The sequence below is a fragment of the Dipteris shenzhenensis genome, chromosome 1 (assembly GCF_047967505.1).
Source record: "Dipteris shenzhenensis isolate YYH24624 ecotype China chromosome 1, Dip_SZ_1.0, whole genome shotgun sequence".
NCBI classification, from domain to species: domain Eukaryota; kingdom Viridiplantae; phylum Streptophyta; class Polypodiopsida; order Gleicheniales; family Dipteridaceae; genus Dipteris; species Dipteris shenzhenensis.
The window spans coordinates 25456164-25481258 of NC_141596.1; the positions used below are offsets into that span (position 1 = coordinate 25456164).

Genomic DNA, 25095 nt, shown 5'->3' on the forward strand with positions numbered 1-25095 from the left:
CTTCTTGTCAAAATAGTTTCCTTCGGAGCCATTTGAAGCTTCACTAAGATTATGGTTGTAATTGAAACTATGAATTACACACAAAAAGACACAAGGTCTTCACTTTCGAGGGGGATGTTTAGATCAATAGAAGCTAGGAAAATTTTCACCAAGAAATGCTCACAAAGGGCTTAGTCATGTTTTAATTGACTTGACAATAAGAACTTTGGAAAAGGGGGCTCATTAATCTGCCACTAGCCAAGTGTCAAACAGAGAGGGTCTTAGCCAAAACCTTAGCAAAACCATGTGGAAGAAAACAAAGAGGAAAATCCATCGCGGCTGCTATTGGAGAGAGGTTTGTTGCAGAGATATGTCGTCGTGCAGATTTCCATGAACTCAACATGCATAGTAGGCAAGGAATTTCGAAACGCCAAGTTTCAACACGCGTTTCAGAGTTTCGAAAACGTTTCGGGTAAACCCAAAACGCCTGTAAAAACGTTTCGTGCATAATAGGGCATTTAAATTTATTTTTTTTCCAAAAAATTAAAATATTTTAGATTATTACCACCAGAAGTCCAATACTTAAAATAAACTCAGTCCAATACTTAAAATAAACTCATGAAACATAGTGCACAGACATATGATGTCATTTAGAACTTGAAATTGGATAATTGAAACATATTACTATATTCTAAATCAGAAAATAAACAACACATCATTGTAGATTCAAGCATCAATGCCAAATGGTCATATAATATATTTCAAGAATCAGAATTGAAAAAGATACATGAAATCATGAATCATGATGATTCATGACCATGTATCACATGAGTCATAACAAGATATTCACAGCTGAAATGATGCTAAAGCCTAATTGGCACTTGGAGTACTCAGTACATTGAAATATGAAAGTAGCAAATACTAGATAGTAAATACTTATGATCAATCCAAAAAGCTGAATAGAATCAAGTCAAGAATGAAAAATGAAGACAAAGATATGTGCTCATGAGTCGAGTCCATAGTCACAAGAAACGTTTCGTTTGTTTTGCCGTTTCGCTGTTTCGACAAGTTTCGTTTCGTTTCGTTTCGTGTTGTCAGACGAAACGGATAGGTTTCGAATTGATACTTAATATATACCCTTATAGGTACAAAAAGATATGTTATATTTAAGTTAGAGTGAACAAAGAGAAATATAAAGTCAAGATACTAAAAGGAAATTCAAAACATAAACACCTTGGATTCTAGAAAAAACGGGGCAAAAATGTTTATTTTGATTTGGGCGAAACAAAGGTTTCGTTGAGAGCGTTTCATCCTATTTCGAAACGTTTCGTCTGTTTTGCGTTTCGAGGTTTCGAAGAGGACGAAACGGGTTTTCATGTGACTATGGTCGAGTCCTTCGTCAATGGTCATGACTCATGCCTGCAGCCTCATGAGTGACTGAGTCTCCCTCGACATCCTCACTAGCAATAGATGACTCCTCAAATGTGTCAGACTCATCATCTGCTACAGGTGGTGCAACACTCGTACTAGCATTTGATGCAAGTGGTGCAACACTGGTACTAGCCCTCTGAGAAGATCATGTCGCATGAGATGGAGCTGTAATCTCCTCATAGAGCATGGAGTAAATGTCTCTCTCCTCCTGAGGAATGTCTGAAACATCCTAAGTTTTTCCCAAGTAGCCTTTAGTGGCTGCAGCTCCCTCTTTGAACGCCTAAACAGACTCCTAACCTACATCGATCACATACCACTTATAGAGGACCGTGCTGCCCTGATTAGTCGCACACTCCACGAGGCTGCCCTCCAAATCTTTCCCCACACCACATGGTCCACTAGACCACCACCTCCTGGTTCTGTACCCTACAACAATTGGTCTGATGCGGAGTGCAAGGCTTATCACCGACAACTCCGATTTGAAACCAGATGTCCCCTCCCGAACACACCAGACAAGGTACGCAAGTACCGACGTCTCGTACGTCGGAAGAAGCAGGCACTTCTTCGTCGAAATAAGGAGGAGCTGCTGCACATCTTGTACAGCAGCAACTCTAAGGATTTTTGGCGGAGATTCCTTGAGCGTAGGTCCCCATCACCCCTCACCAACACGAGAGTCTGGCACACGTATGCACACCATCTTTATGATGTCCCACACCAGCCCACTCCAGATCTCATACACACACCTCGCCCCACCACTTGCACGTTGTTCACCAGAGGGGGAGTCAAGGACACGACATTGAAACTGCACAATGGCCAAGCGAAGGATCACGAGGGGCTATGCACTGAGTTTATCGCATATGGAACCGACACGTTAGCCCCGATCCTAGCAAAGTTATTCAATGACGTTGTTTGCCTTGGCTTCCCCCGCACCTCGACACTCAACACCATCACCCCCATCCACAAGGCAGGGGATCCCATGGACCCGAGTAACTACAGGACTATCATGATTGGACATGTGATGTCCAAGATCTATGCAGCTGTATTAGATGCACCGGTCAGCCTATTCGCACAGATGAGAGGGCTCAGAGCAGAGGGTTAGACCGGTTTCAGGCGAGACCATGGGACTATGGATCACATACTCACACTCAGGAGTGTCATTGACAAGGCCAGATCATGGAAGGAGAGGGTATATTATTGCTTTGTTGATTTTTGCAAACCCTTTGCACAGTACCTCGAGCTCGTCTCATCACTTGCCTACAGACACTGGGATTTGATCAGGAGATCATCTGGGCAGTCATGGCACTGTATGAGAGAGTCTCAAGCCGAGTTCGGATAGGCGCAGGTTGGCCAGATGAGATCCTGAGTACCATGGGGGTCAAACAGGGTTGTCCCTTATCACCGACCCTGTTTGGCCTCTACATCGATGAGCTTGAGACTTTCATGGGGGCGTTCGGAGGGACCGGTTGCTCACTTGCCGAGATCATCATCAAGATTCTTCTTTATGCAGATGACGTGGCACTCTTGTCGTCCACACCCGAGGGGCTCCAGCAACACCTGGATGCACTGCAGACTTTTTGTTTATCCCATGATTTGGAGGTCAACCTTGGCAAGACCAAGGTCATGATCTTTAACACCTCTCGAGCAAACATGCAACGGAAGCAGGTTACTTTTACTTTCGGTGGGTCACCAATTGAGATCGTATCCTCATACACTTACTTGGGGGTCATCTTCTCCGGCCCGATCTTCACGATGAGACCAACGATGCAGGCTAGACTGAGCAGGGGATACGCCTCACTAGCTCGGCTAGAGAGACAATGCTTTCACTCCCACTTCCAGGACCCTCGGACCAAGGCTCTTCTCTTCGACTCCTTGGTCCGACCAGTCGGTATGTATGGCAGCCCTTGTTGGGGGCCTGACATGTCAGAGATAGAGTGGACACGGGTGGAGCGCCTGCAGTCCTCATGCTCTCACAGATGATCCGAGGGAAACCGTATGTACCACATCACATCATTCACGCCGAGTTTGGTGCTTCTCCACTCCAGCTAGATGCAGCCTTTCAAACCATCACATATCTACACCGGGTTAGATCATATGGGGACTGCACATCAGGGAGACAGAGGTTGCCATGGTTGGCTATCGATTCCTCCATGAGGTTGGCAGCAGAGGGAGACGAGCGATGCTGGTATGCACGGACTCACAAATGGTTTGTGAGACTAGAGTTCCACATCGATAGGATATCTCCTTTTCAGGACAATTTAGATGCCCCTCCGGTACTCCCACCTACCATCCCGATTGGGCCACACACCAACCAGGTCATTCGAGAGGATCTCATGCAGCTACACACCTTTAGGACCTGGTTGGAGCCGAGGGAGCTCCCAGTGAAGCTGAGTTTCTACACAGATTACTGTCTTCGTATTTCGGAGGAGGAATTCATCACACCACCGGGGTACACTGAGCTTCATATGCCTCACTCACTACGGATCTCCATCGGACAGTTTCGGGTATCATCACACCGCCTCCGCATAGAGAGCGGCAAAGCAGAGGGGATTCCTAGGGAGCATCGCTTATGCATATTGTGCAACTGTCAGGAGATTGAGTCGGAGGAGCATTTTATTTTCAGGTGCCCAGTGTACTACGAGATCCGAGATCGCTACCACTGCCTCTTCAGAGACGGCTCCAGGCTCCTTTCCAAATTCCTCGCCTACCCAGATCAAAGATGCCTCGCGGCCTTCATTCACGAGGGGGTCCGACACAGAGAGTTCTTACTCAGGCGACGAGGCTTGGCCACATCATCAGACACCTCTCATAGCAGGATCACAGGGTTCTTCCCATCGAGTGACATTCATCGTCCAGTCTCTAGCCACAGACGTGACAGAGACCCTGACCCGACGACCACAGCACGACACACGAGACATCGAGGGGGGGCACAGATCACTCTGGGGGACCTCCCGTCATTGTTTAGACCCGAGATACGTCCCATGGGAGTCACGGTGGCTCTAGTCTTGTGTCGAGTCTCGTCCAGGAGACCGAGACGCACAGCACACCTTGACGGGCGCCAGCGTCCCATCAACCAGCCAAGGCAACATGACATACGGAGGATTCCGCTCCGCTCCAGTCCTTTTCTTTTCTTTTCATTGTTACATCCAGATGTATTTGATTATGTATAATCAGACTTAGGGTTCAGGACGGGTGATGATGCTTGTTTCAGTAGCTCCACCCTTACTCTGATTTGTATCAGGTTTTCTTTCAGTCTCATAGACCCATCGGTCTTCCGAAGACTCTAATAAAATTTATTTCTTTCTTTTCTCCAAAGACTCATTTTCCTTGCGCAAGGTGTGATAAGAGGGGCCATCCCACTCACAACTTATATGCGTGATATGGATCTTATGGCCCTTTTCCAAGCAGGTGTGCGTGCAATGTTAAAAGACATCCCACACTGAATGAACAGCTTTGTTAATTGACTAGTTGCCTCATTCATGGCAGCTTTTTGCATCCCTGTCTTCAAATGCCCTTGCTTATAAACATGCATAGTAGTCCTCTTGGCTCGAGGTGCTGGCTTGAACTATCACCAATACCAACAACATTACTGGGCTCTTCTCCCTCCAAGTCCTCTGTGTTTGTGCGAGATCTCTCGGATACTACATTACCTGAATCTCCTTGAATGGATTCCCAATTCGGGAGTTCATGAATGGGGATTCATGTTACCTTAAACTTCCACCCTTTTAGTTAGTTGAAAATTTCTTCAGTAACCTGCTTACACGCACCAGCACCAAATCCTGAGGTGTGAGAGAAATGTGCCTTCAGCCTGGTTCCACTACCAGTATATGGCTTGTCACATAACTTGCACTTCCATTTTTGGGCACTTGAGCCACCATACGCGGACTCCAAAACAACATTATCCCATAGTGCATCACAAGTCATCTTGCTGCCTGCAAAATCCCAAAAAAAAAAGGCCTTGATGCAGGAAGTGTGAAGAATTTCAAGTGGATGCATAACTAGGTAGCTTGAACTTACCAAGATGGCAAGCTGCAAGCAGCAAGAAGTAGGTGGAGGCCCGAGGGAGAATCGAGATGCAGCCTGCGAGGGCTGATGAATAGCCTCCTTGTACGGGCTGTACGGGGAACTTGCACGGCCAAATCGTACGGCCTGTTCCGTACGGACTAGTGTACGGATGGACAGGGTCTGTGAGGCGTGTGCGGTGTACGGACGCCTTCAATTGACGCTTTGACGGATCATACAACGATTTGACGCGCAGAGAGTTCATACGGCGGCGAAATCGTGGCATGATGCTGTTTTCCAAAAAACGATGCAATTTTGGGGCTTTTGACACTTTGGGGTTTTTTTGGGTGGCCCGAAACATGGGTTTCATCCCCGAAACGTTTCCGAAACGCTTCTTGAAAACGTTTCATACGTTTCGCGCAGGCCTGAAACGCGTTTCGGGCCTACTATGTCAACATGCAGTCGTACAACCTTGCTGCTTCTGAGAAAACAACGGAGAGAACAGCTACGAACAGTATTTAGACGACTATGATGATTATTTTTTTTCCAAGAAAGAGACTTCTATTAAGTAAGAGAAAAAAACTGCAAGAGCAAGCTCAAAGCGGAATACATCATGAAATCATGAGGATAAATAAAAAACCCCCTCAGAGTGAGGTGGAAAACAACCAAGGCTGAGGCTAAAAGTGCCACCTCAACCCTGTAGTAGTCTCAGAGAAGAAAGAAGAATCCTTTCATTCCCTAAAGAAAGAAGCCCTCCTATCTGAGGCTGCACGGGAGTCTCCTTGCATACCCGTCCATACGGCCATCAAAGTATGTACGGTGTCTGTCCAGATACTAGCCAATGTGTGCGAGGGATGAACCTGAGTGCCCTCCAAAGCCTCTGTGCATCTGGCTCTCCAGATATGCCAGGATGCTATGCTCGCTAGAATCTCCCAAGAAGTATCCACAGAGGCATGTACAGCTGTAAAAGGAAGGTGTGGTACCACATCCAATGAACAGGACTCAGTCTGATGGCGTCGAACCGAAATGGCCCGAGAGGAGTCAAATCTCTCATAGAATACCTGAGGCCCTGTAAGAGAAAGCCAAGCCACTGAACCCCATGTCATAAAGAATGGGGAGTGGGCAAAGTGACTGAAAATCTTAGCTACCCCCATCCAAATCATCCTCGCCTATCTGCAATCCCATAAGCAATGCTGAATAGTCTCCGAAGCAGAGAGGCAGCGAGGGCAAGTAGGGTCGGCTCCGAACCTTGACCTCCAAAGGTTCACTGCAATCCCACCATGGATAGAGAGCCAAAAGAAGATAGTGAGCTTTCTATTCCTGTGGGATTTCCAGAGTCTCCTCCAGAAGCACCTCTGCAGATCCGCAGTGATATCAAATGTCTCCCAATGAGGAACTCTGGAAGGTCTCCAACCTCTACTACTGAGCTGAAATCTCCTGGCATTACTGACCGTGTAACGAAAGAAGGGGATGCTCTTCTCTCGATGCCCTGCGTCAATCCACTCCCACTCTCCGGGGTCCCACTGCAAATACCTGATGGGAACCCCCCCATAGAGTCAAAGCCTCCAAGACCCGGTGGAGAGTAGCCGCGGGTCTAGGTCTAGGAGCCACTCTAAATCTGATCCCTGCACCAAAAGACCTACAACCCTGATAGGCTGAAAAGCAGACTCAAGCAAGATGTCCTCTGTGGACCTGAGCAATCTGCCACCATCCTGGACACTAAAAACTAAAGCATCCTCCTGTGCATCTCAAAAGGCCAAAACCTGAAGCGGAACACCGCCTCTCGTAAAAGTACCTGCCCAAGTGGAGGAAGTGAGTGGCATATCATCTATGTCTACCCAAACCTCTGAAAGGGCTGCCTCAATCTGCAAGATCCTCCCTGCACTCCCTCTGAGATGTCTTGTCAACCTTGATTTGGTCTCCTCTGGAAGCCTGCGGAAAGCTTTCCAAGACCCCATAGATGATGCAGGTCCCCTCTCCCACCTAGACCACTGCATGTAGAGTGAGGCACCCAGTGGTCTGCCATGATCATCTAAAATACTGTCATTCCACATGATGGGTTGCCTATCAATCTCTTCACGAGAGGAAGGAGGGATCCTCCGAAGAGTGCTTCTGAGACTGGCCCAGGCTTTTAGAATGGCAACCATGAGAGGGGACGAAGGTGATCTGAGGTGTGCTGTGGTGAAGATCCACCTAACACTGCTCATCCAGTCTCCTCCTGAAGAAGGTGTGCACCTCTGTATGCTGCTAATAAGAAAGTCCTTCCACGGTTCCTACCCAGGCATAAGTCCCTGCACCACCATCTTGCAAAGTAAAGCTCTGCACTGTAAATCTGGATCAATAATATTGAGACCCCCTTCCTGTGTAGGGAGGATGAGGGTCTCCCAAGCCACCCAGGCTAAGGCATCTGCTGTGCCATCAAGCCCACTCCAAAGAAAGTTTCTGATCGGTCTTCTGAGCTGAATGATGCAATCCCTAGAACGGCACCAACATGAACAAACAAACCAGGCCGTGGCCAAGAGGACCTGGTTGACCACCACAACACTAGAGGCAAGATCCAGCTTAGCTGAGCTCCAAAAAAGAAGCTTCCTCCTAATGCTCTCCAAAACGGGAGCAAACTATTGCGTGGAAGAAATATCCAAGCCCACCTGGCAGCCCAAATACCTGATAGGCACACCCCTCTGAACCCAAGTGAATCCTATGTCAAGCCCCCAAACTGGAGTGTCCTCATCACTGATCCAAAAGCCATTGAATTTATGCCAATTTATCTGCGCCCCTGCCGCCAAGCAAAATAAATCCAATGCTGTCCTGAAAGAAGTGAGCGTCTGTGGAGTGGCATCCAAGTAAACTATTGTGTCATCTGCCAACTCACTGTCAAGTAACTCCTCTTCCCTTCTGATGGGAAGTCTCAGCCCAAAGATGTCAGCTTGAGATCTAACATAGATACTCATAGGATTACCATGTTGGTAAACAAATTATGAGCACCTACAAGCATGTATCCTCTTGTGCTTAGAACATAAGAGATGATCACGCATACAACAGACTTTTAATTCTGACTCAAAAATGGCTTGATACTTACCTAAGTGTCTAAAATCATTAATCTATAATTCATGACTGTACCATCCTTCTTAAATCTCATGGTTGATCATGTGCTCAACATTTCAAAGTAAGGATACTAGTATGTGTGAGCCACTCATTATAGGATATGACTAGGTTTAAGAAAATCAAGATTCAAAATGCATTCAATGAAATATATCTTTAGTTCACTGTAACTCATGGCAAAGAATTTGAAATCATGCTCAGAGTCTCTAGTTTAATCATCTCCATCTGACTCCATAAACTAGAGTCTATATCCTTTTTAAAATATTGCTTCATCTTTTCTATATATATATATATATATGTAACGGTTTATAATAGATAGGATCTATTCTATACATCTCAAAACCAACTTAGGAAAAGCAATAAAATAAAGAGAAAGAAGAAGGATAGAAGATGTATTTGAAAATTCCGTAGATGGCTGCATCGTCTCGTCACCATGCTTGATGCTTGAATGTGCCTACTACGCTGACAAGAGGAGATACCAATTGTTGTCAAGCAGCAACCATCTACTATAATATACTTTTCCTAATTCTCCCCTTGCTCGAGACCACCAACGACAATGTTCCTAACCTCATCAATATCTAGTGCTTGTTCATCACCGCCAACTATGGGTGTTGAAACTATTAAATGGCTATCATCAAGAAATGATATCTCTATAGAGCCCCTTTCAATATCAACTTTTCAGATTTTTAATAAACACGATCATCTTCACATTTAGTCTTTAATGACTCGAGGAACTCATTATGATATTGAGTAAAACTCGGTTCATTTACCATGGGCATGCATCATCTATGACATTAATTTTCATTTGTGATATCTCAACTAGATATCAAAATCTTGCATCGATTCAGCCCACCTGGCCTTTCATGATTGCACAAACTCAACGGTGACACAGGCTGGCCCTAAAGATGAAGGCTAATCAAAAGGTTGTCTTTTTATCTTCCAAGACAAGACTACTTTATTTTTGTCTCCACAACCAGTAATCCTAAGCAAAAAAGATTAGAAAAGATTGTTGATAGGGCTTACATATAAAAAGAATTATTACAACATCAGCAGGCCAAGACTTCACAAATGTTCCTGCTAATATGGCAGAAAGAAAGAAAGAAAGGAAGAAAGTTTATTAAAGTCCTCGGAAGACCGATGGGTCTATGAGACTGTGAAAATCCTCATACAACAAGCTGTGGTAGTGAAGCTACTAAACGAGCGTCCATACCAATGCAAAATGCAAAAATGCAGAATGGCAGTACTAAGTCCTAAGTACAACAAAGTCATGTCGATGGTCGACTATATATCAGTCTCAGCATCATCATCAATATCATCATCATCATCGACAGCAGCAAGATATCAGGATGGATGAGGCAGTGGAGGCATGAAGTCGGCATTAGAGTGATGTCAGCCACTCAGAGGTGCGATCCTGGCACGCCTCTTGGTCGTAGCTCTGCGTCTGACCAGGGCTACTGTGACCCCCGTCGATCGGGCTCCGACTCTAAAGAAGGAGGGATGTCTCCAAGTGTGATCTGTGTGTCGACCCTCTGTCTGAGCTGTCGGATCACAGGCTCCACGTCACAGTCAATATCCAGGCCTCGTCTCGTGGGGGTCCATGTGATCTAGCTGGAAGAACTCCGTGATAGAGCTCTGAGAGGGATCAACCGAGCAAGAAGTCTACTCCTGTCTCCGTGCTCGAAGTATCGTCTCACGGTGTCTAAGTGCCTCATGAATGAAAACTGCCAAACACCGCTAATCGGGGTAGGAGAGGAAACAGGCCAAAATCCCATAATTATCCCTGAAGAGGCAGTGGAAACGCCATAGTACACCGGACACCTGAAGATGAAATGCTCCTCTGTCTCAACCTCCTGCATGTCACACAGTGTGCATATGCGCCTCTCCCTGGGTAATTGCTCTGCTCTGCCACTCTCGATGTGAAGTCTGTGTGAAGAGACCCGGAACTGCCTGAATGATCTGGTGAGGAACGGATGACTTACCACGAATCATCCGTGATAACATGAGAACCTGTAGCCGCTCCACATGGGCCCACTCTGTATCCGACAAGTCTAGCCCCCAACAAGGACTGCCGTACATCCCCGCTGAGCGAGCCAAGGAATCAAAAAGCAGCCCCTTGGTGCGTGGATCTTAAAAGTGCGAGCGGAAGTACTGCCTCTCTAATCTGGCCAATGAAGCATACCCTCTACTCAAGCATGCCTGCATCGTGGGTCTCATAGTGAAGTTGGGTCCGAAGAAGATAACCCCAAGATAAGTGAATGATGAAACTATCTCAACAGATGACCCCGCAAATGTGGCTCGAGATGTATTGAAGATCATGACCTTGGTTTTTACCAAGTTGACCTTCAAATCATGAGACTCACAAAAGGATTGTAGTACGTCTAGGTATCTCTGAAGCCCCTCTACTGAGGAAGACAAGAGAGCCACGTCATTTGCATAGAGCAGAATCTGGATCAGCATGCCCGCAAGAGAGCAACCTACACCCCCCTGTGTCTGCATCACTGTCTCAAGCTCGTCAATGTAGAGGCCAAACAAGGTAGGCGACACAGGACACCCTTGTTTGACCCCGATGGTGCTCCTGATCTCGTCTGTCCACCCGGATCCTGCCCGAACTCTGCTAGAAACTCTCTCGTAAAGTGCCATGACAACCCAAATGATCTCCTGGTCATAGCCCAAGTCCTGTAGGCGCCGTATGAGGCAGGCTCTCAGGAACCGTGTCAAATGCCTTACGGAAATCCACAAAGCAACAATAAACCCTCTGCTTCTGTGACCTCACTTTCTCGATGATATATCTAAGTGTGAGAATGTGGTCCATGGTTCCATGATCACGCCGGAATCCGGCCTGTCCTGCTGCTCTAAGTCCTCGACACTCTGTAAGTCTGCTAACCTCGGAGTCAAGTACTGATGCATAAATCTTGGACATGACATGTCCAATCATAATGGTCCTGTAGTTCTCCGGGCTCATGGGTGGGATCCCCTACCTTGTGGATGGGTGAGATAGTGTTAATGGTCCAAGTGTGTGAAAATCCCAAACAAACAACTTCATTAAAAAGCTTTACTAAGATCGGGGCTAGGACGTTAATCCCATATGCAATGAACTCAGTGCATAGCCTCTCATGATCCTTCGCTCGGCCATTATGAAGTTTCATTACGGGATCCTTTACCCCTCCTCTAGTGAAGAGGGTGCAGGATGTGGGACGAGGCATGTGTGAGAGGTTAGGGACTGGCTAATTTGGGATGTCATAAAGTGTGCGTGCATAATCAAACCAGATCTGAGTGTCAGTGAGTAGCTGATGGGACCATCCTTCTAGAAATCTCCGCCAGAAGTCCTTAGAGTTGTTACTAAACAAAATGTTCAGTAGCTCCTCCTCGTTCCGACAAACGAAGTCTAGTTTCTTCCTCCGTACCAGTCTACGGTATTCACGTAGCGTATTTGGTGCGCTCCGAAGACTGTTTTTGGTTTCGAATCTGAGTTGACGACGTAAAGCCTTACACTCATCATCGTACCTACTATTACAGGGTACGGTTCCAGGAGGTGGTGGGCAGGTGGAGTGGGTGGTGTGGGGGAAAGCGTGAATGGTAGCCTCGTGTAGTGAGCGGGTGACAAGGACAACACGATCCTCTAAAAGGGGTATGAAGTCAATATAAGCAAGAAGTATGTACAGACGGCCAGAGTAAGAAGGTGAGTGATCCTGATCAAAGCGTATATCGTGGTAGGTGGAGTAACCATTGAGTGGGATGGAATGTGCTATCTGAAGGGAGGTGGAGATGCTAAAGAAAATGAATGTATGATCGGGGGGAGAGGTGCTACAGTGAAGTCAGTAATGCGAGATGTGAAGACAGGGGATCCCATGATGTAATGAACACCACTGGAGCCCCCCCATGTGAAAGCATGTGAAACCACCTTAAGCGGGCTATCTATCAAGACCATTATAGATAATGAGATCATGTATCCTGCCGAGGTCTAATAGGGCCTGCCTATAAGATGAGAATGGACCTCGCCTGTCAGCTAAAACCCGCAGCATACCTGCCTCCTCAAGGCCAATATCTGGCAATAGAGTGGAATCATCTCTGAAGTCAAGAAGTGGTACCTGACGGGCCCTTGTCCTCGCGTTGAAGTCCCCCACTAGGAGGACTTCTCCGCGGCTAGAGAAGTCAATGATGGAATCATAAAGAGCAGCAAATGGGGATGTCTCATCATCATCTCGGATATCTCTGGCAAAGTGGGAGGTCTCAGGGGGGAAGTAGCAAACTGCGACAAACAGATCCCGGCTGTCCATGTGTCGAATCCGGATCCAAAGAAATCTGGAATGTGTATCTCTCTACTCTACTGAAATGGTCCCCAACATATCTAGATCAATTAGGAACATGCCCAAAGTAATCCTTTGAAAACAAAATATAATAATGTGATCTGTATCTTATGAGAATAACCCACGAGGTTCTAGACCATGAACTCCAGTCCAAATGGTAGAGACAAGCGCTATGACATCCCCACCAACGTCATCAGCACCCAACAATGGGTATAGACCATAGCATAAACATATGCTCTCACGCATATACCACATCACACACAATGAGCATCCATCTATGGAAAGGTCTTCAAACTTTTTTGTTTTTTTGGGAGGGCCTCAAGATGCATGAGATTACAATACTCAAGGCCCATGACAAATTCGAGTGACCCAAGACACCCCTATTTGCCTGGGTTTTAGTTCTTCTAGGCATCCGGTGCGTATGTCATGCAAGAGGGGGCTTATAATGCATCAGCAATCTTTGAATTCGCATCAATCAGACAAGCATTGTCGTTTATCTCCTTAACATTTTTTGCTGAATTTTGATTCTACAAGAAGTTGCACATCCAGATGAAAACATACAAATACCATATATCTGCGGAGGACCATAAGATGCAACATGTGAAACTATGTCAGTTCAAAAACAATTTTTGCATATGAATTACATGCAATTGTTTGCTCAGCATGTAAGTGAAATACCTAGTAAGCCGGTCACAAATAAAACAACCCGTCAATAATTAAATATTTTTTACAACTTTTTTGCAGATTGAGTCTGTCAAGGTCTTTCATGATTATACCCAATCTAGTCTTTAGGAACTGACTCACTTTGAGTGAGAAAACGTGCACACATATAGGAGACCAAATTAAACCCAGGGAGGGGAAACAGAATATGTCAATGATGGTCGCATGTTTCACAAACAAACTGAAGTGGCATGCACATTTCTCAAGTAAAAATTCTTACTCGCAAGACTAGAAAGCAGTCTGGTGAAGAGTAAAGTGGCAAAAGACCAAATTCTTTTAGCAAAACAATATACCTTGTTGACCGGTCCGATGCAGAGGTACCTTGTGTTCTCATCCTCATAATGTACATGCTTCATGACAGTTGCAAGAGCTTTCTCACGTAATGATGAACCAGGCCAATGCATGAGGACAGGCTCCACTAGTTTATGAAGAGTTGCCCAAAGAAGATCTTGAATTAAAGGATGAGGATAATACAAGTCCTCCTGCATTGACCAATACAATCAATTTAGAATATGATACACATTTCTTATTGATAGTTTGTGCCATCTGACTCACTAACAATCAAGGAGCTTATAGCCATAGCCAGATATATGACAGCCATGTTTAATTGATCATTAAACACTGAAACTAAGAATGTTAGAGCTCTTACAGAAAGGGGAAGCCTTAAGCCATCAATTTATTTCACATGCTAAACATGAGCTGTGAACTTATGTTTCATCAAGTCGAAGAAATTTCATAATAATGTTTTTACCCATGATTCAATCACCCCTCTCCATCTTGAGAATTCCGTTACATATACCCTCTCCATCATGAGAATTCCTTTACGTATTATTCAAATTACAGCAATATGGATTTACTGTCTGCTTTCAAGAAAGCTCTACAAGGAAAATCAGCAAAAACGGCAACACCAAATGTATGACCACTATGAATATGTAAACGGCAGTACAAAATGATCTTGGGCACTTCTAAAAAAATCCTTGGCAAACTCCAACGTTTCTTGCATATCTTGCAAGAATCATCTGGCAGCATCATTTTTACTTCCCTTGAATCCTACCATTACTGGTGACTTAGGTAGAAATCCGTACATAAGCATAAAAGGCCTAAAACCTTGCATGACACAGACACACATACACTTTTTTTTTGGTGAAATCATATATTTCTTTGTGGGAAACCTCAAAAAGAGGAAAGGAGGAGACACTTTTTTTTTAAGTGAAAGCTTTGATTGATTATATTACAAGAATAGTCACCTTCAAAAAAGAGGCGCTAGATAATACATCAACTAAAGATCTCAGTACAAGCCAAATATACATCCTGATCTGCTTGGAGAGCCTGCAAGCAATCAAAGAAAGATTGTTGCAGAGAACGCTCAAAGAAAGCAAACAAAGGAAAATTGGGATCGCTAAAGACTTTACAATTGCGGTCCGTCCATAAAGTCCAAAGTGCCCAATAGCGAACCCAAACAAAGAAAAGATGAAACTCTGATCGCTGTGGATGAAAACCAAAGAGCCAAAAAAAATTCCCGAAGAGAACAGTGGGGAATCTCACTCATAGCCTCTATCGAAGAGAATCCACACACACACACACACACACACACACTTTCTTTCTTTTTTTGAAAACTTTTGATTGATTATATTACAAGAGTAGCACCTCCAAACGAGGCAACCAAAATTACATCAGCTGAAAATCTCAGTGTATGCTAGATACACTTTTTTTTTTCTTTTTGAAATCTTATATTTATGTGTGGGAAACCCCAAAAGAAGTAAAAACCCACCAATAAGTACAAAGGAAAAATTTACAAGTAAAGCCTCAGAGCAAAAGTCATGAGGCAGCCAAGTAAAAAGTTACATATCAAGCTAGAGAAGGATCAAACACAACATCCTCCAGCTTCAGATTATTGCTTTGTAAAAACTGATGCAGTGTAGAAACCACACCATCAATAAAAACAAGCTGTTTTTTGCCCTTGTGATTCTTCTTAATATAGCCGGGCACTCCAAATTTCTGAATCACAGGGTCAAAAACCTGTTGTAACATGGGTGGAAGAGAATCCAGTGAAAATGGCACATCTGCATCCCGAACAGAAGAAGACTCTGGCACAGGCATCAACATCTGTATCCTCCAACGAACGAATTGCTTCTAATAAAGTAGGGCTCAGCATCTCAGCTAGCACACACGCACACACACTTTTTTTGGTAAAATCCATTGTATTTATAAGCTCATGAATTTACAATATGGGAAGTCTCCCACACACTAGCATAGAACTCCGAAAGAGAGCCCGATAGAAGAACTCAAAAACAAGTAGAGAACACTTCAAGGCAAGTAGCATCCAAATCCCTTGCAGCAAGACTGTCATGTAAAGACTGCTTAAGGGACATTCTGAAGAAAATATATGCCTGAGGAAACTGTTGACCCATCCTAGAATGCAGTCTCTGTGTCCAGATGGTCCATAATACCCAAAAGCGAGTCCAATGAAAGAAAAGGAGTAATGGAGACATCTGAGATGAGCAGCATCCAAACATCCAGAAAAGTTTCCCAAATCTGATAGAAGGGAACCGAAGCCGCAGTAAATGAGAAACATGAGTGATCAATGTGCGAGAGTGCGGGCAAAACCATAATAAGTGAGGAACTGTCTCGCGGGGATGAGAGCAACGGGGGCAGAAAGGAGAAGCAATGCGGCGAGCTGCCAATTTCACCCCAATGGAAAAGGCTCCCACTATACATCTCCAAAAGAAAAGCCTCTGTTTCAATGGCAATTTGGTTTTCCAGATTTTCATGAGACGGGATTGCCACCAAGATAAAGGCCTATCCAAATTCCAAAGAGTGTTGGCATGCTTGTCAATCCATGGCTGTGGAAGAAGAAATCTGTAAACCTTCGAGGAAGTCAGATTGTGTATCGAGAGTGTATGTGTAGCAGGAGGTATGGAAGTCAAATTCCAGTCCATTAATCTGTCCTGTGCAAACAGTGGAGGAACCGGAACAAATGGCTGCAACATAGTTGAAAGTGTTCTCCAAATGGATCTATGATGCAGGCCCAAGGAGAATGTCCTGCAAGCTTGTGGAAATGAAAGTGTATAGCCTTGTTGATCCACAACATCACCAACAAATCTTATGCCCAATTTCATGAGATTATATGCTTTGATAGGTGCCTGTAAAGCGAGAGGCGATGCAAACACCTTGCTCCAATGGATGCTTTCCAATCGAAAAGAATTGCCATGATGAGAGGAAGCACCTGTCCATTTTGCATATGAAAGAATTCTCTTCCAATCATGAAGAAAAGCAGTAGAAACAGGGCAACCAGGAATTTTTCCCTGAAAGGTAGATAAAACTGCTTCCCAGTGATCTGTAATCCAATGCCCATATGCATGGGAAGCCATGTTTCCACACATAGCTGCTAACATAATAGCCCATGGTTGTTTTTGCTGAAAAAAATCAGCAATCATAGTGCTCTTTCTTGCCAACATATGAACCTGGAGATTGAGAATATTCAGCCCCCCATGAGTCTTGGGTGAACAAATAGACTGCATAGGTAGTAGTCGCAAAGCTTTTTTAAGAGATTTGCTTTTCCAAAATATCTCCATAGCTTGGGACATATAAGAGGCCAAATGCTTGAAAGACCAAGGAAGAAGAGGCAAATAAAATTGCACATATGCCATAATGATGGACTGTACTATCCGGAGTCGAACATGTAGAGGCCAAGTGGACAAATGCCAGTATTCCAGCTTCTTATTGATCTTTTGAAGCACCCATTTGAGCTGTTGCTGCGGAGTAATATTCCAGCCAATGGGGTATCCGAGATGTCTGACAATAGTAAGGGAAGAGATAATGTGGCCTGGCCAAAACAGTGCATGCCAATCAGCTTCTTTCAAAGCTAGAAGTTTTGATTTCTGAAAATTGATATGCAGTCCAGCAGCTATGCCAAAATCATTCAGTGTATGCATCAAACGAGAAAGATCACTTTGAGAATTCCTTGGCATGAAGAATGAATCATCAGCATAGGCCTGTGCAAGAAAAGACTGTGCCCCTGGAATTTGCAAACCATGAAGCTGTCCTGTATCTGTCAGATAGTCCATATGCAAGAGTAACGGATGGGTAGCAATGGCATACAGTAGGGAACTAAGAGGGCAACCCTGTCTCACTGAGCGAGTCATAGTCCAGGTTCTTGACAACCCACCACCAAGCAAGCACTGTGCCGTGGCGTGAGAATAAAGCCAGTAAATGATGTGGACAAGTCAAGAGCCAAATCCCAATTTTTGCATAGTTTGAGAGATGAAATCCCAATGGACAGTATCAAAAGCTTTCGCAATGTCTACTTGCAGAATGAGAACATCTTGTTTAGAATATTTGGCATACTCAATCGCAAGCAAGGCATTGGAGATATTGTCAGTGATCTGCCTTCTGGGGACAAACCCATACTGCCTAGGATGAAGTCCTGCTTGCAAGAGGAAGCGAACCCTGAGGACAATCATTTTAGCAATGAGTTTGTAAATGACAGGCATGAGGGATATAGGCCGCCAATAAGCCATCGTCTCACACAACCTTTTTTTGGGAATCAATTTTACTAGGCCATGTTTCCAGGATGGAGGAAGAGATTGTTCTGCCCAAGCATGATTGATCATTAGAAGGAGAGTATTCTTGAGATCACCCCAAAATGCACGGAAGAATTCAACAGTCAGTCCATCCCAACCAGGGGAGCTGCTTTTGCGTAGATGACTCAAAGCATCTTCCAGTTCACTAAGCATAAAAGGCTGTTCCAATGCATGGGCCTGTTCCCGAGATACTATGGGCTGAACATGCATAAGAAATTGAGACCTGGCTGCATTTACTTGCATCAAATGATCAGGTTGAGAGGAAAGGAGCTGCTGAAAGTGACTAGAACATTGCAATTCCAAGTCTGATTTGGAAGTGGTCCAGGTGCCATCAGCCTTCTTGATCCTGCAAATATCCTCCTTTCGCCTATCCGCATGGAGACTTTTAAAAAAGGCTTTGGAGGAGCAGCCCTTATCCAAAAGGGGTTTCATACGAGCTCGGATTTGCCACTTCTTTAATTTGCGAAGATCATTTTGATGGATGATATGAACCGCATAAGCACAAGAATCCTGTTCAGAAGAAGTAAGCTGCCTATGAGAACTGATTGCATCCATTTGCTGCTTGTGGGATTGAGCCCATTTTATCTTGAGCCGAAGGTTTTCCATGTAACTCCGTCCATAGTCTTGAATAACAGCCTGTAAACGATGAGCAAGGCTGATCCAAGCAAAATCCATATCCTCCTGAGCATGTAAGAGGAGGGGACGGACAGCCACTCTCACCATGTTCTGAAATTGTTGATGAAGCAAGTAGGCACTATTAACATGGAGCAAGCGATGACCAAAAAAAGGCATATCATCTGTCAGACGTGCTATTGATAATGTCAAGCATACTGGGAAATGATCAGATAGCAGGAGGGAGTGATCAATCCGCAATGTACATGTGAAATCAGCATACTGCTGAGCATGCAGCAAATACCATCTGTCAAGTCGAGCCCAGTAATGATTAAAAGCATTGTGATGATATGTATAACCCATATCTGTGTCCCTTGTTGAGAGCCATAGATCTTCAGCATGCAGAGATGAGAGCATATCTTCCCAATGTCGGAACTCAGTGGGGATCATGTGAGAGCGATGAGTAGTATTATCTTGGGAGGCAGGCGAATTGTTAAAGTCTCCACACAAAAAAGCATTGGAAAGCCATGGGTATTGTTTGAGGGAGTCCCACATTTGAGCTCTAGTCGCAAAAGTTTGTGAGGCATAAACAGATGCTATTTCATAGAGAGTATCCTGCCAGGTGCACCTGATCACCATCCATCGACCCTGAGGATCATTGTGGGCCACCGTGGGCTGTATATCATGTTTTACAAGCATGCAAACCCCCGAAAAGTGCATTGTACCAGCATAAAAAATATCATAACCAGCATAGTGGCCTTGCTGACCAGCCAAGAAATGTTGATTGTGTTCTTGTAAGGAGATCACATCGGGATGCATTCTATGTACATAATGCCAGAAGAGTCTCCACTTATTGGCATTGCAAAGACCCTGAACATTGTATGTAATGCAAGTGATTGAAGTAGACATAAAAGATATGTACAGTCAAACCAAAAGGCAGAATAGAATGTAAACTGTCAGGCCTCAGCCATGACATCAACATCCACCTGGGCTCCTGGATCATTAGCTCTATGATCCTCATCATTATCACATACAGGGATGCCTCTTTTTAGCACATCAACCCACAGTTGAGAAGCAAGGCTGTCAGCAGGGGAAGAGGTCTGGCCAGGGGTAGAAATTGAAGCATCCCAATGGCGAGATTGTAGTGGACGTGGTTTGAGAGCAAAAACCTTTTTGGGTTGCTGCCAGGCACCCTGGGGAGAGACATGAGATTCTGAAATTTTGCCCTTACCCTTATCCTTTTGCTTAGCTGAAACCTGAAGTACATTTTCCTTGGAAGGGACAGATTTGAGAGCCACATCACCCAGTTTGGTAGGCATTGCCTTAGACCCCGAGGGATAAGTCGGAGGGGGAGTATTTTCTGGAGCAATAGCTGTGGGAGGAAGCTGATGCAGAACTGCAGGACACTGTGAGGCTAAGTGGCCAAACTTATGGCATGTGAAACAAGCCCCTGCAAAAACTCCCCATTTCAAGTCAAAATATTTTTCACCAAGGGGAACATCCTCCACTTCGACCGCAATGGAAGGAGGGGTTGGGTGATCTGTATCCCAAAGAATACAAAAGCGATTGCGATTACCCGAAGGGCGGGGTGGGCAAACAACTTGCCCCAAAGTGGCTGCCAAACTTGGTAACTCAGCCCTCATATAGTCTGGAAAATCCACTACCTCAACCCATACGGGGCAATGATGTCGAATGAGGCTGTGGTAATCTTTGTTTGGCGACCATGGCATGACATGCACCATTTGTCTGCCATAGAAAAGGGGCGACATCTCCAAAATCTGCTGGCGATATGAGGCATCTGAAAAGTGTACCTCATAAAAACCCCTAGAAGCAAAATATACCCCTTCAACAAAGCAGCCTCCCAACAATGCCTGAACCCATTGAGCCACATCATTTGCTGAAGGAAGCTTTCCTGGGAAGAAGATAATAACTGCTTGCTGAGAGAATTTTCGAAGAGGAGCAACCAATGATGGAAGCTTCAACTTGTATTTGATGGCCGGGGGAGGTTTGGCCCACTCCTTCCGGCTGTACTGAAATTCATCTTTAAGCATATCAAAGACATAGTGAGCGTCGACCGAATCTGTAGTAGAAAAATCAACCTGTTGTCTTTTGGAGTCCCGGGTCGACTCCTTACGAGAGTAGCTTTTGAACTGATCTTCCATGAAGAGAAGCAGGGCAGGATTGAAGGAAGGGCAGAGCAAAGAAGGGCTGTACGGACGAAGAATAAGCTAGAGATGCGAGCTGTACGGAAAGAAGGAAGAAGCAGGGAGAATAAAGACTGTACGAATTTCGGAAGTGGAGAGGGGGCTGACGCAACAGGCAGGACTGTGTGTACGGAAAAGGGCAAGAGATACGACGGTGAAACAAGGAAGAAAGCGTAGGGCAAGCTGACGGGACGGAGCAGCGCAGGAGGAGAGAAGAGTGGCTGTACGGCGTCCGTACGAAAGTACGGCGTCCGTACAGTTGTACGGACAGAACGCAGGAGCGAGTGGAAGAACGAGGGGAACGCGGACGTGTACGGAGAGCGCAGGTACGATCAGAGACCACGAGTCGAATTCGTTTCTCTCGCGCACATGGAATCCCTCGCCGTCGTCACTTCTCCTCCACCACCACGCACACCCACACCCACACACACACACACACACATGCTCAACCCACACACACACACACTTTTTTTGGTAAAATCCACACACACACACACACCAATAAGAGCGACACACACACACACACACACACACACACACCCCAGACACACACACACTACACACTCTCTCTCTCACACACACACACACACCACACACCACACACGGCACACACGCACACACACACACACACACACACACACACTTTTTTTTTTAGTAAAATCTTTATATTTCTGTGTGGGAAACCTCAAAAGAGGTAAAAACCCACCAATAAGTACAAGAAAAAAGTTTTTACAAGTAAAACCTCAGAGCAAAAGTCATGAGGTAGCCAAGTAAAAAGTTACATATCAAGCTGGAGGAGAGTCAAACACAGCATCCTCCAGCTTCAAATTGTTCTGCTGTAAAAACTAATGTAGTGATGAAACCACACCATCAATAAAAACAAGTTGTTTTTTGCCCTTGTGAAGATTCCAGTAAAAAAGGTACTTCCGCATCCCTGACAGAAGAAGACTCTGGCACAGGCATCAAAGGCAGAGAAGCTAAATCAACATCCGTATCTTCCGATGAAAAAGCTGCATCTGATGAAGCAGGGTTCAGCATTTGAGCTTCATTCGGAGGATCAATCTAAGTAAGAGCAGGGGCAGTATCCTGAGAGAGAGCATGCATGTCATCTTGTAAATTGCCCTCTGCAAGGGGTACATCCATATCCTGAGTAGAAGATAACTGATGGTGCTCAACAAGGGTGCAATCCTGAGCTTCTTCAGCAAGAGGAAGATTTGCCTGTGATTTATCAACCTTCCTCAAGTACTGCTTCGAAGCAGTAGAGGGCTTCGCCAAAGAAGCCATAGCAGAAACCGGAGAAGAAGGGAGAGTAACCAGAAGGATCGAAAAGCGGATCCGAGGGCATAACATAGGCGAAGAAACCCGCTCTCGGAACGCCAACATCATTGACAAGGGGGCTACCACCTCAGTCGAAGTGCATTGGGCATAGTAAAATCCTTTGCCTAGAAAGACAAAGGAAGAAATACAATCCAGACCCACTGCAACATCAGCCCAATGACGGAGCTAAGCTGAAGATAAAACCCTGCCCATGAAGTATAGGCAGACTCCAAATTGTTGAGCCTGTCGAAGACCAGAGACCAAAAGGGCAAAAGCCAAGGAACAAACAAGCAGGAAACTCGATGAAGGAACTTCTATAACAGAGGCAGAGCACAATTGGCGAAGAAGATCCAACTGGAGAGAAGAAGAAGAGCCATCAGAATTATCCAGCTTTGCCGATTTGATGAAAGGTGAGGCAGGCAGACCACCATGCTTTCCCTAAAGGAACACACGAGTAGGAGCAGAGGCAGGAGGAGGTGCCGAGGCCGAGAAAACAAAAGAGAGAGGGGACTGTACAGGTTGTACGGACTTCCGTACATACTGTACGGTCGACCGTACAGCCTGTACGGAAGTCCATATAGCAAGAACGGAGGGTTGGACCCTACGGGAGACTGCGCAGGAGATTGTACGGGCAGCGGTATAGAAGGCAGCAGCCTACACGTCAACGGTACGGAAAACCGTACAGCTGTACGAAAGACATAGGAGCTGGCAGGGTCAGGGATTGTACGGACGGGGATTGTACGGATGGGGATGGTACGAACGGAAACAAGGAGGGAGAGAAAGCGGGCTCCATCGCTCGCTCTCCACACACACACACTACACACACACACACATGCACGCACGCACGCATGCGCGTGCATGCACACACGTTTTTTTTTTTAGTGAAATCTTTTATTTCTGTGTGGGAAGCCTCAAAAAGAGGTGAAAACCCACCAATAAGTACAAAGGAAAAATTTACAAGTAAAGCCTCAGAGAGAAAAACTCATGAGGCAGCCAAGTAAAAAGTTACATATCAGTTGGAGGAGGATCCAACAAAACATCATCCATTTTCAGATTATTTACTTGCAGAAAGTGATGCAAGGGAGTGACATCTCCATGAATAAAACAAAGCTGTTTTTTACCCTTGTGATTCTTCTTAATACAGGCTAGGAGCCGAAACTTCTGAACCACGGGATCAAAAACCTGGTGCAACCAAGGATGAAAGGACTCCAGTGAAAAAGAAACATCAGGATCCAAAACTGAGAGGCTCTATAAAGGGGTAGGCAGCTCAATAAGCTACACCAGAGAAAAGGGAATATCTACATCCGGAATAACAGTATCTGCAGCTGAAGGAGACGGTAGATTTTCTTCCACTTCTTGCATAAAAGCAAAATTTTGCAGCATTGAAGAAGAATCTAACAAAACAACTTCAGGTGTCGAAGTAACAACAAGAACCAGATCACAAGGAACCTGACAAGGTGACACTGTGGAGAGTGGATCTAGAAGCAAAATGATTTGAATCCGTAACCAACTTAACCTCCTGAACTTTCCTCCAAACTTTAGAAGGTTTAAAAAAATGCCCGACTTCCAGGGTACTGGAGGAGGAAAGAGAAACTGAAGGAACCATAGTAGAAGGAGCAGAAATCTTCGAAGGAGGAGCTGAAGTAGAAGAAGGGCATGCTCTAGCAAAATGGCCTAACTGGCGACATTTATAGCAAGCATTAGGAAAAGAGGCAAAGCGAAGTGGAATCCGGAAAGGATGAGAAAAACCAAAGTCCGCTTCCAGACACGAAGGGATCAACTGCTCCATGTCCCGGTGACCAAGAAATCTTGCTTGGGAATGAAAAGAACACGGCCGAGCAGAGCGGCAAGAGAAGGGACGTGCTGAAGAAGCGGGACCGGCAAATCTTTAAGAGTAACCCAAACAAGACAGAAGTGGAGGAGGGAGCGGGTTGGATCAAAAAGAGGATCCCAAGGCATAACAACTGCAAAGTGACCTACTCCATGAACTCCACCCAAATTAAGCATATGAAAGACAGTGTCCACAGAGTCACAATGAGCAAAATAAAATCCCTTGCCCATGAAAACAAAATAAAGTAAAGGGAAACACCAAGTTGTTGTTTCTGGTGGATACTTTGAGCAAAGGTTCAGGGGAAAAAGTTCGTCGTAAAGAAATTCCAACAGCAGAGGGTAAGGCCACCGAATCAGCACACAATTGGCGAAGAAAGTCTTGTTGAAGCGAGAAAGAGGGAAAGGCAGAAGAATAGAATTTGGCAGCCTTTACCCCTTTGAAAAATGACGGTGACAGGGAATCCCTTTTCTTCTTCCGAGCATAGTGAAACATAGGAGAGGGGACGCTGGAAAGGTTAGGAGAGGAAAAGGAAAGAGGAACAGGGAACGGAGAGGATACAGGGAAATCGAAGTGGAGGTAGGAAGGGACAAATTGGCTGAAAAAAAGGGATGAGAAGAGGAGAAGGCAGCCAAGTGGCGTGGAGGATGCCCTTTGCGAAGCTGGAAAGGTACGGACGACACCTGGACAGAAACAGGTACGGACAGCAAAGGCGGCTGAGAAGGTACAGATGACTGCAGGCAGGGTATGGGCTACTGCAGGCAGGGTGCGGACAGCAGGCAAGTTGGAAGAATTGATGACGGGATCTATACAGATTGCTGCAGGGACTGTACAGACTGGAACGGGCTGTATACGGACGATGGGGACAGAGGTACGGACATTTGCGAGGGCTGTACGGATGAAGGCAAGGAAAGTACAGGCAGGTACAAACATGATACGGAGGATGGCAGAGGTACGGAAGCAGTAACGGGCAGGGAGGGGGGAGCAAGAGAGCTCTCCATGCTCACTGCGTC

General features: G+C 45.4%; 1 protein-coding gene across 1 annotated transcript in view; it reads right to left on the reverse strand.

Annotated features, from left to right (window-relative positions):
• CAS1 (cycloartenol synthase 1) overlaps positions 1-25095 on the reverse strand; it is a 139502-nt gene that overhangs the window by 85466 nt on the left and 28941 nt on the right. The window contains exon 7 of the mRNA XM_087373571.1: positions 13832-14020. Coding sequence (XP_087229697.1) covers positions 13832-14020 — 189 coding nt within the window. The remainder of the gene's footprint in view (positions 1-13831; positions 14021-25095) is intronic.